This window comes from Camarhynchus parvulus, chromosome 7 (assembly GCF_901933205.1).
Source record: "Camarhynchus parvulus chromosome 7, STF_HiC, whole genome shotgun sequence".
In the NCBI taxonomy this organism is placed as follows: domain Eukaryota; kingdom Metazoa; phylum Chordata; class Aves; order Passeriformes; family Thraupidae; genus Camarhynchus; species Camarhynchus parvulus.
The window spans coordinates 20062613-20075610 of record NC_044577.1 but is presented as its reverse complement, the minus strand read 5'-3'; the positions used below and the strand labels follow the sequence as shown (position 1 = coordinate 20075610).

At 37.3% G+C, this 12998-nt stretch overlaps 1 protein-coding gene across 1 annotated transcript in view; it reads right to left on the bottom strand.

Annotated features, from left to right (window-relative positions):
• GRB14 (growth factor receptor bound protein 14) overlaps positions 1-12998 on the bottom strand; it is a 58087-nt gene that overhangs the window by 16215 nt on the left and 28874 nt on the right. The window contains 3 exon segments of the mRNA XM_030952451.1: positions 1903-1977; positions 4127-4248; positions 8678-8834. Coding sequence (XP_030808311.1) covers positions 1903-1977; positions 4127-4248; positions 8678-8834 — 354 coding nt within the window.

Below are 12998 nucleotides of genomic sequence, written 5' to 3'. Positions count from 1 at the left end.
CTCTTTTGGTATACACAGACACCCAGTATATCCCAGATCTAGTACTTTTACTTAGCACATGCTAAATGGATAGGAGACTCATGAACTTTTCTTTTGTTTTTGTGGCTCTGTTCTACAAAGATGTTCTTGTTCAAAATCATCAGGCAAAATACTCACTCTTCCACTTTCAATGAGAGTTAAGAAAAACAGACCTTGAAAACATTTTACTTGCTTACAGCTCAATCCACAAAAGGATGTCAAAGTATCAGAAGTGATTTTTTAATCACTTGTAAGCATTGAATTGTCAAACTAATGTCTCTTTTGATACTTAACCAAGCACATCACAAATAATAATGCAGCCCATTAACTTGTCTTAATGAAAGTTTCCAAGGAGATAGTGACTCACTGTAAACAATTTACCCAACAGTTTCTGCTGAAATGTGCACAACGGCTGCACAATCCACCAAGGTATTCTCTACTTTGTGCCTATTAAGTTTTATTTGATGAAATACAATTAAGCGTACAATGCAACACAAAATAGCAACAGAGGAGAGTTTGCAACATGTTTTTCAAGCTACCAAAATGACAAGTAACTAGCTATATATTTAGAATGATTCTTAAGTTTACCTAGCAGCTTTGAATGTATTCTAGATCTCACAATATGGGCTTAAGGAAGTTCTGCACAAGAATATATGGCAAACAGTTCTCTTATAAAATTCTTCATTATTTTTTGAACTACTAAATTACATTTGTGAGGAAAAATATAAACCTCTATTAATACAGGGGACAGAATTTTCTAAATTAAATGTTTATGCTAGACTGCAAAATCTGTATTATGTAGGTGGCAAAAGGGGAACAATTTTCATTAGATTCGCAGCACTTCTGAAATCACAAAAATTTTATTTAGGTTTGTAAAAATTACTTACAGAATCTAGTGTGTGTCAAATCTAATTCACAAAAACTTTTACTATATTTGGGATAATCTTAACATCTCAAAATCCACTCTTATAAGGATATCATTATTTAATATGAAAGAGTACTTTTAGAATTAGTTACTTAAAACAGTTTTCATTAACTGCTGGATGCTAAGGTAGACCTTATCATATAGATTTTTTTAAAACTGTAACTTCTGTCTTTCTTTTCTTCTGCCCTAAATATCCTGTGTTAGGTTGCCTTTCCAATCACTCTTTATCTCCAAAACTCATGCATAGGGTTGCTGTCTTAAGACCAGTGGAAGTTCTTCTTCTATTATTTAATTTTTCTAATGACAAGCAAACAAGAGTGATGTGTATGTTTCCACCTTTATTACTCATATTTCCCCTCTTTGAAAGTAAGACAATGATCCCTGATACGGTCATTTTGTATTATCATTTCATTATTCCCACTGTAAATTAGAATCTTGCGTCTGCTTAAAAGATGACTAACACTGAGTGACCTACCATAATTTTTTTTGAAGGCTACAGTAGCCTTCAAGCTAACAAATCATACTAGTCAGTCTAAATTTTCTACTCGTTAAGTTTAACCATTTAACTCTTTTATATCCATTTGTTCACATCACCAGTATTTTGGTATTCTGCCATAGCTTACTGCTAAGTTTTTTCAGCACTCATCCACCTATTTAAGGAAAAAGTGCCTTTCACCTGAAATACCCAGGAAAGGTATTTAATATTTTCACTGTATTTCCTTTGTTTTGGTGCTTCTTGATTCTTAAAGGACATCCAAGTTTCCAAGTGTGGACATATAGTAGCTGCTAGGAAGAGACACATTGTTTCTTATCTCCTGAGGAAAAAAGTTATTAACCATGTCTTGAGTTATTCAAAACCTAGCAACTGATCCAACAGCAAGAAGGAACTATGCTGTCACAGCACAGATAATGGGAAATTATGAGCTGTGCTGGTTCATCTTCATTCAAGGATTACATACCTGTAATATCCCGGAGTGGCTAACAGCTGCATTAGTCTCACTTGGAAAAGATATCATATGATCTGGAAAAAAGCTCTGTAACAACAAGAATTTGTATCAAAGTTCTGTAGAAATAAATACAAAACTTTCTCTCTTGCATGTGCAATTTAAGTTCTCAGTGCAGTGCAAGACACTGAAGATTCCCTGATCCAGTAATTTAAGCTTACCTTAATATCATCCCAAAATTTGGCACATGCTATATATTATTTGCTGAAAAACACAGAATTTTGAGAAAACATCAATAGTCTCTGGAACAGGGTTTCAGACACCAGTGCAAATCACATTGCAATATTTGGCCCTTTGTGTTGTTTTTCTAGCAGTAATTTCTATTGCTGTTGACATACATGACTTGCCTGGGGAGTCAATATGCTACAAAGTAAGGAGGCTATACACAAACATGCTGAAAAGTCTATTGTTCTCTATTGTTTTCATTACACTAGAAACCCAGTAAAATATTTTGGAATATCTTTCACTAACACAGAAAGAGTTCTCTCTTTTTTTAAAACTTCTATTTGATGTATTATGCAAATTAACAAAAAAAAACCTGACAACATGATTGGGTTAAAAGCCCACGACTAAAATGCCAGTTTCATTATCAAGGAAAGCTCAAGGGATAATTTATGGGACAGACCTGCAGCTGGGGTGTTCAACACAGTCATGCAGATATGAACCAGACAAGGGTTTGACCATCACAAATAATGTTTTCTCAAGGCCTGGACAAATTTGAAGTTAATATTCCCTTGGCCACCTGATGTCCAGCAATTTCCATTTTTAATGAAATTGAACTTCTGGTAGGGTTAATTCATATTAACTCATTGTGATAAAGCATTCTTGCTGCAGCTGGGACCAGGACATCCAGAGGAACTCTGCTTAGCTATAGCTGCTGAAGCTGGTGTAGCTGCAGGTCCACCACACTCCACAGCCAGCTCCACTCACTGGGTAAACAACACATAAACTTAACTTTTGGAGGCAACAGACAGAAACTGATGCACAGAAAGTCTCCCCTGAATATGAGGAAGAACTTCTTTACTATGTGGGTGATCACATACTGGAACAGATTGCCAAGAAAGGTGTGGAATCTCTCTCAATGGAGATATTCAAAAACTCTCTGGATGCAATCCTGAGTCCTGTGCTCTAGGGTGACTCTGCTTGAGCAGGGAGGTTGACCCATTCTGTGATTCTGTGAAAGCCTCTTTACTAACAGCAGACTATCTCAAGCCGAAAAATTTTTCACTGGTATAGTGATATCTCCATATCTGGGACAAATCTATCATGATTTGTCCAGAGACACACAGTTCAAACAAAAAAATTCCCAAAACTCTTATATTTCTTGTTATCTTTATATTTACCTTTTTATCTTTTTCATACATACATAACCTGAGTTCCCTTTCACTTCTTATCTTTTAAGCCCTCACACAGTTCTGCTCTTTCTCCCTTTTACATCTGAAACAAGCTGGTTTTATAAGAGACAGCATTAGGAGTTGTCCAAATACACCATGGAGCAACCAGATGGTAAGTTCCTTCCGCTGAGCCAGGACTGCTTCCATGGCCTTTGCCATCAGCCAAGGTCTGAATCAGCAGCATTAACCTTTGGCAACATCCCTGAGTTACAGGATATCTCTGCTCTCTTTCCATTCCTTATGTACACTAACTTTGGCTTCACTTTCTCTTACCCCTAGTAGGTTATGGCTGCTCATGGCCTTTTGTGTCAGTTGTCATTTAGCTACAGCTGGGAGAAGCTGCAATTTGGCAGTGCTGGGCCAGAACATTCAATTTTCACTTCAACAATAAAATCATCTTTGCTACAGGTGCCCCTCCTCACACTGCTTCATTTTATATTATGTTGTCACTTGATGAAAAGTTCAGTGAGTTGCAAAAATTTAATTTTATTTTACGTCCGTGTGCAAATTTCAATACAATTAAACCCAATCACTGCTCCCATCACTCCCAAACATAATAAATGAACATGGATGTTTTACAACTGTAAGAAAGGGACCAGCCAACAATCACATGCACTACAATACATTGCTGTATTTCTCATATTCCTCATATTCCCTCTTGATTATTCCTTTTGACTCCTGCTACACTAAAAAAATTTAAACTCTGGCTATCTGTGTGCACCAAAAAAAGACTTGTTTAGAAACATTAACTGCAGTAACTTCACAGATAAAATGTTAGGACTTACCAGTGGATTTTTAAAAAACTCATACTTTGCATAATTTTTTCTAAAATAGAGTTTGGTTTCCTCTTCCATTACCCAGTTTGACTGGACTTCCATCACTAATTCATGGTCTTCCAGAGCTCTTCCTATACGAAAACAAAAAAAAAATAATTTAAAGAAAATGCAAAAGCAAATATCAAGCTCTTGACTAGCAGAAGAAAAAGAACTGTCATGATCTACAGATAAAGCGGAGCAAAGTTAAACTTCCATTGAATTTAACTCACTCTTCATTGAATTTAATCAACTTTTGAGTCCAAAAAGACAGAGATTAAGGATGCTATATGAAAATCCCATTTTGTAACCAGATTAAATGAAGCAAATAAGACCATAAAGAAATTTAGAAAACAAAAAATACCCCAAAATAGTGAAAGGAAAGTAAGCATTTGGAAGTCTTGTACAGATTGTTCTACTCCAAAACACATTCTTCAGAAGCAAGGGCAAAGAACTGAAGCTCTGAGTTAAAACCAGCATTTTTTTCCTTCAGTTTTATAGAGAGAAAGTGCTCCTCTGAGATGACATTTAAAACTCTTAAATGCTTGGCATTGTGACATTTAAGAAAACACCATTTCCTCAATACTTACTTCTTGGTAGAAAAATATGACATTGTGCATCACCCCAAAAGATGGGTAAAGGTGCTGATATTTCTTTATTTTTAAGGTGTCACAGCAAAAAATATTTTCTATTATTTTATATTTACTGAGTAAACTTACTTTTTTGAAGGAACTGAAACACTGAGTGTCCTCCAAAAACACAGCCCTGTAATCAAATCCTTAAATGCTGACATGAAAAAGCTGCCTTTCTGTTTAGGTAAATCATTTTTGTCTTCCAACTAGACTGGAGAGTTCCTACCTCCCTTTCTATCATCTCTTTATTACTGCTATCTCCAATATGAGGAGCACCTGCTACAGTCTACAACAGCCTCCTTAATTATGGAAGTATTTAATGCACATAAAAGATTTCATATTGGAGTACATGATAGAACACATTTCAAAAAGCCTCTTCTCCAGCCACCCAGTGGGGAAAAAATTTAAACTAAATAAAAAATAGAAAGACATTGCTCAGCACTATGTCACAGGTAGTGCTTCATGAACCTTCCCAGCCTTCACAGACTACCTGAAAAAATGCAGAGTGAAATCAAAATGAGAATGAAGGAAACTGATGTGCCTGGCCAAGGCACTGCCCTCTGCCCAAAAGAGGAGCCCTAGAAAATGTGTGTTCAGCTGCAGAAGCAAACAGAAAACTGTTTACGGCCAGCAGAAAAATTTCTCAGTATACATGGAAAAATTTCTGGATGAAGATAGTACTTCCCTTACAAAGGAGAGCAGTTATGGATAACTGTTCTGTTTTCAGAGCCTGCCCTGCTCAGGGGAACTGCAGTGGAAGTATGGGACTCACAGCACCAAGGTATTTGGTGGTAGGGATGACACGGCATCATCCAAATTTAGGCACACTTCAGCTGCTTTCAATGATCTTAGACATTGTGAAAACCATTCAAGTTAAAAGAACACGTACCAGAAAGACACAGTTCTGAAATATATTGATTTATAGAGCTGCAGGAATTGCCGAACTTCAGATATTTGAAATAGAACCCCCGCTATTGCAAAGCTTGGGAGGTGGGGAGGAAAGCTGAGCTTCCTGGCTGCCAAGGCAGCAGCAGTGAGGACACAACCATCCTTGGTATTCAACAATAGAGCTCTGCACCCAAGGGCATCTATGCTTGTGAAAACTGAAATATAGAGACCGTGGGTTTATGCTTTGCTCTAGGTGGGGGTTTTGTTGGGATTTTTTCCTTTTTAAACTCTCTCAGCAAATACCTCCACACAGCAATGAAGGCACAATCCAGCAATGTAATTAATGTCTGTCTTGATTAAAAGTAGAACACTGTGCTCAGCTCACTAAGATTCATGCAATTATATCTAATTTGAGAGTATTCAGACAGCTGTTAGTTTTTAAAGAAAATGTTCACTAATTGATGGATGAATTATTAATCCACGTAATCCTGGAGTTTACACAGACACACACATTTGCTCACAGCACTTCTCCTCTCAATACCAACTCACCTAACTTATGAGATGAAAAAGACTTTCCAAATTTACATGGGTAAAACATACAGCAGTAACAAACAGAAAACAATCCCAAACTAACTCATCATTTGAAAAGTATTTGTTCAAACTACGCTTCCAGTGCTTAAGAATATACCTAAAGCAAGTCAAGATGAATATGTTAACTCCTTCTAACAAAACCAGATCTAAACCAGCTCTGTTAAAATAACTCCATTATTGTTCAGTACTCTAAAAATACATAGGGGATATCTCAAATTGTTCCTTTCCTTGACCAGTAATGCTGAATTGCCAATCTCATAATCTAGGAAATTATTTTACTTATAAAATCAAGCATTCACCTTTTCCTAGAACTACACTGAAAGCAGCTGGAGCAATTATAAGACTGCATGGTGAATGAAGGTCTTCAGCAATTTCGAGAATATCAGAATATTAGGAAAATCATTTTCACTAATTATTTGATATTGAAATCTTCCAAGAAATCCTCCAGATTGAAGAAAACACACTACTTGTCAAAAAGTGTACTGTGCAAATACAGAAAGCTGGAGAAACAGTGCCACAATTGTTCTGGCATGGTTGCTCAAAGGCATCTTCTTCAATAGCTACAACACTACTTGAACACCAGCTACACTACAGGAAACAGAAAACACTTCTGCTGTTTATATAGCACTGTTTTCTAAAGCCATTTTGCTACCTCTTCTTCTATAGCAGTCATTTTCAACCTCGACCCAGATTTAACTCTGACCTTCCTCTGAGTTGGAAGCATCTTACAGCTGATACATTCAGTGCAAAAGGTTACAAATAGGTTTGAAATTTTACAAAGCAATGAAAAAAATTTGAAAAACGTTTGTGTCTGCCTTCAGAGGATAAAGGAGTATAAAAGGGCAGAAAATAGTTTTAGCTTTTGTAGTTCATCCTTAAAATACAGCTGATAAACATAATTGAGTCATAGATGCACAGTGAAGTTTATTTTCAATAAATGCACAAGGCTGGATTCCCTAGATACATCCAGAGGAAGAAAGGGACTCTAACAATAGTTTTTAGCCATATTTAAATATCTGGGGGGAAGGAGAGAGTGGCCAGGGAGAATGTTTGTGGGGGTGTTTGATTTTTGTTCCTGGTGCATACGTTTTTTTTTAATCAACAGCACTGGGGTTACCAGGTACCAGCACAGTCTCTTTTGAGAATTAAGAACTCCATGGAGTTTTCTATATGTTTTAGAATGCAGGAAGGCATCCAGAACATCCTCTTTTTCAAGCCACACTTTGCACTAGCAGATGGAACTGCCCTTGAAGTTGCAGAAGTACTACCTTTTTTAGCTCTAGTACAGTGCCAAAGTTCAAGAATAACATGGAAATTTTGAGTGATGTGAAATTATAACCATATTTCTTTGGCATTTGTCTTCTAGTAGATTTTTTCTAACATAATTTCCTATCAAAAGCATACACAACACAGTACTGAAACACCGTGCTGTAAAAGCAAGTAAGATTGTCTAACCTGAGATTCAGTTCTATTACTTTCCAGCAGTGGACTTCTAAACTCCTGTCTTGCTAAGGGAAGTCTTTCCTGTATTCTGCATTTTTTACATCTCTGCAAACATCCCCTTTCTCCCTACAATTAATTTGCCTTATGTTTTTTATATTGCAAAAGTACACCTATACACTTCAAAAAGGAACAGAGATCAATGTTATATTTTGAAACCACAGATTACACATTTTGAAGTGTATAATAGGAAAAGAGAAGTTTTACTACACTAGAGGAACACTGAAAAAGTGAAAGAATTTCAGAACATCTTGTTACCAGCAACTTAAAATACTACACATAGCATTGCCTCAATGCAGTTCACTGGTCCTATGTGGAAGTTTGGAGGAATGGTTTTGTTTTCCTTTTAAAGTAGCGCTGTCCCAGAGTTCATCATAAATCTAGCCAAAGTGAATGTAGTGAAGGAAAATACTGACAGCCCACTCTGATATTATTTCTGAAAATCGAGTCCTGTAGTAAAGATAAAATAGCACTGTGTAACCTCTTTCAGTCCCTGATGTCAGATATTTCACTCAGGTGTGTTAGAAGAAAACAGGATTTTATTTCCAATGAAAATAACCCAAGTCTTTTTAGAGATAAGCAGGAAATACCACCCATAAGAGAGAAAGAACTGCCAGATAAAAACAAGATAGAGCAAGGAAGAATTTGCGGTGAGAACTTTAACTTTTAGTGTCTTCCAAATCGTTCTTATAGATGCAGATCAAGCAGTGTGAAGCAAATGTACCATGAAAAAATCTAGTTTATACCTATGCTTTCAAAAATAATCAGAAACAACAACCCCAAAAACAAAAAATTCAGAAGAAACTTCCCATCATTTTGCTTCCAAGCCTTTCTGTTAGAATTGTACTTCCACGTGAAAATGAAAATCAGACACCTTATTTACCATCATTTCATTATATATTATTAGTCTTACCTAAACCTGTGTGTGTAAGTTGTTCAAAGAGAGTCCAGCTGTGGTCATCAACATAGTGGTTCTTCAATATCAAGAGCTGACACACATCCCTGGCTGTTATATCACTTGGTACTTCCAAAGCTCTGCTAGTATCATCTTCACTATACACTTTGATTACCTGCAATAAATAAAAACTCTAAAATATCCGTAGGTTTAATCTTTGCTTCAGTTACTCCATGTATGTTGCTCTCTCAGCTTCATGACTGAGACAAGAACCCACACACACACAGAGTGCAACATGAAAGACAGCCATTCCTCTCTAGTGCAATGGCATCGTTGAGAACAGAACAGCCAAGCAAAGAATATTCCACTACTAAATTTGGCCACTGGATATCCCTTGCCACAGGACACTGGCCAGATTGGTACATTAGCTTAAAAAAAAAATTAATGGAGAGATAAATAAATGCAGTGAAACTGTACATTCTTAATAAGCTAAAAAAGAAACCACACAGCATAAACAGTGAAACTCAAGAATTCTTCAACTGCAGAACTGTAGAAAGATTTGATAAAGGAGTTAGTTCAGAGAATGGCAATCAGATTCAAGATGCTCACAGTTCTGTAGAGAGTAAAACAGGAGATATTACAGAGTGGCTTCAAATTTTGACAAGCAAGAACTGGAATTCTTGCACACACATCCTCAGTTTAAAGGGTGCCCAAGATGCTTTTAACTGACAAAATACTCCTCTCAGTTTATTGAATTTATCCATATTCATGAGAAAGCAAGACAAAATTCTCCTGAAATTTATGCACAAAACCTAAATACCATTGTAAATCCCTCATTAAACAGCAAGATACAAGTTCTCGCTTTAAAGACAAACAAGCCTGTTACTGTCAGTCATTCCTAACAGCTGCCTTACCGAATACACACTCATTTCAAGCATCTAATAAACAAGCAGCAATGCATTGTGCCCTAACTTGTCAGGGCAGCTCCCTCTCTGGTTTGTGCTGAAGTTGGTTGGAAAGTGAGCAGGAAACTCCAACTGTATTTCCTAACACCTGCATCTTCCTACCAACAGAAAAAATCCAAAAATCATTTTTAAAAAAACAGGTTCTTTCACTCATGTTTTCCAAACATCAGAACAAGGAAAAAGGACTCCATTTGCAAATCACACTGAGATTTTAAAGTACACTGATGGCCTTACTCCTCTACAAAAACCCATATTTTCTGTGGAGCTAAAGATATAGAAGTTTGGTTCCAAACTTTGGCCCTGCACATTAAATGATTATGAAGCCCACGATAATTTTCTTTAATATTGCACCTAATCAATGTTGACAGGTCAAGAGTCCCACACAATATTCAGCCACCCTTGCCACAACACCAGTCTTCAGGATATGGCAAACATTAAATTCATGCTCCTAAAGTGCTGAAAAACCTCTCCCTACACATGAATCAATCACCTCAAAGCTGAGACTCTCAAGGGAAATAGAAGCCCTCAGAGAAAGAAGATCCAGTGTTTCCACAGGCCTAAGCCCAGTATTTCCATTTAATCCAAAAGGCAAAAAGACCACATTGCTACTGAATTTAATACTGCCAAAGCAGCCATGGGGGATGGCAGCGGTTGGTTTTGTAAGACATCTATGCTTTGGCAGTGTTCCCACTGCTAAGCAGGAGAGACCAGCAGCAATGCAGCCTGCTTACAGCAGAGCCTGGCTCACACACACCAAGTCCTACTCCAGTCACACAGCAATGATGTTTGGCCATTCAGGATAAACCTGCATGAATTATTTAAATTTCTGCAATATTTACAATGATTCAAAGATGAAATCAAAAGATGTGTCTGGCAGGGTGCACTGTGAATGGGATGGAGGGATGTAGGGGTGACTAGAGGAAACAGCATCCCATTGCCTTAAAACAGGTCCTACTGTGGGCAGCACTGAAGGTCACAGACAGCTTCATTAGTCTGTCCAGCAAGTCTATGTCAGGCTGAACCTAAAGGATTTTACAGGCTGAAATGCCAGAAAGGAGAGAGACAGTGGAGAAGGTGAAAGCAAAGGTAAGAATTGAAGTAACTCTCCAAGTATTGACAATTGTTCTAAGTCCCTTCCAGCTGAAATATTCTATTCTGTTTCCTAATATTCTCGCAATAAAGCCAGGGTGGGAATCCACGTGAGAATGCTGGCTAGGGACTCTGTGGCACAGAGCAGCAACAGCAGTTTTCCCCAGGCACTCATCAAGTTCAGTGATATGCTTATTTTACAGCAAGAGCACGTACAGCCCATGCTGAGGCTCTTGACGGATATTTTAACAGAAATTCTTTTTAAAAGGGTTAAGAGTCGCAGTGCAGATGACTTCACTCTTATTGCTAGAGAAACAGAAAAAGAGTTTTTAAAATGCTGGAGACAGCAACACAAGTCATGATAATGAGCTGCCTGTGGCCATTCAGCTCAGGGAGTGGGAAGCCTTGGAGGTGGCCTTGGACTACTGGAGCTCAGCAAAAGCAAAACAAAACAACACAACAAAAAAAAAAACAATGAGAAAAAACCCAGTTTATATTCTCTGTGAGTATTCTCACTCAGTTTTCTCAGTATAGGGAAATAAATCCTGCTCAAGTCTAGGAGAACACATCACCCGAGCTCACAGCTATGATGGGGTACCTTACAAAACACAAATGCTGTGACCTTTTTCTCTTCCTTGCAAGGGATTCAGATGCAGCAGGAGACAAGAGTCACCTAATAGACTCATCAACTTCTGTCACACATTTTGCTTAACGAATTGGTGTAAATCTCATCACTTAGAGTGATCTTCGAGGGGTTTTTTAATTAGAAGTTGCTCAGTATGCACTTGGTGTTGTGTTTGAAGCAAAGTCTCTTGTAAGATTGCTAGGAATGTACTTATTCCAAGAGGAGTGGAACAGATGAAAAAGGATAAATTCAAAATCCCATTTTTCCTTGGAAATATGTTGCAATACTTCTCTTCCTAGAAGTAGAGGATGCTTTGAGAATTAAAGGGTGGCAGAGTTATGCTAAAGATGCAGCTATGCTGACTTCCTACAGAAATGAGTAAGCTTGAGTGATGCCTCTACTTTTATTAGTGGCTCTCGCCATGTATTTGACTGGTCAGTCATATCCACCTTCTTCCATTTCTTTTTCCCTGAAAAATTTGTCTGAGAAGTAGCACACAAGAAAAGAGCTGCTAATTGAGACCAAGCTCTCATTACAGTTTTCATACCCTACACTCTCAAACTTTGCTCCAAAGCAAGCTGTTTCTCTTCCCTTGACTATACCTATTAGTAGGCAGAAAAACTTGTCTCAGCAGCACTGAAATCTTCTTTCTGGTCTAGTTTATAAATACAAGGAGATTTTAGTTCTTCCCAAGGCTAGAAAAAGAAACACCTCAATAGCTTCTATTTAAGTCACTGGAAATAAGAAATAAGCAGCTCTAAGATTTTCCTATAAGAGGAAAACACCAAGCTCAGCATGACAAGCATTAATCATTTTCACTGCCTATGGGAGCAAGCAAGGAGGTACAGCATTCCTACATGTTCTTTTTCAGATTTTCAATGTATTAAAAATCAGCCAAGATCCCAGAATTATGTGCAATGCATCTTTATCCCTCCAAAAACTATTATTATAAGAAATGTTGCTTCAAAATGAAATATATTATTTTTCATATTTCACTAATCAAATGAACTCAGAATGTAAAACAAGTGGTGAAAAATACAATCAAATATTTAACAAAGGGAGATAGAAAGAAGACCCTAGTTTTTACACTAAAAAGTAACCAGAAGAAGCAAAAAATCAACAATTGTATAAAAGAATAAGTAAAAGAGCACATAAGGTAAGCAGTGTGGGAGGAGGGAGGAGCAAGAGAAGCAAAGCTGGACTCTACTCCCCCGAGTCTTCTTCCCCACTCAACCGTCATCTCCACTACAATAATTAAATAAAGTGTTCATAGACTTTTAAGAGAGGGTGTCCAAGTCTGATTCTTCAGAATCTTCATGCCATCTGTTTCGGAAGTTCCAATCTGCAGAAACAGCACAAACATATGCCCTGCACTGAGGAATTTAAAATTTCAAACCAAAGTCCTAACGTGTGAAAAAAGCCAGGTAGCAACCCACAGAAGAAGAACCACTACCACACAGATTCTGTATTTAGGTGCTTACACCAATATGACCTGACATTTATATGATTCTTAATGCTTCTATATAGCCATTGACACAGTGGGTAGTCAGCACCTTTAAAAAAAAAAAAGGGCCATATTTATTTATAAAGATAAAAGCCCCTAAATTTAGCTTATGATTTCTAAAATTATTCCCCCCTTTCCCCCAGATAAAACACTGCA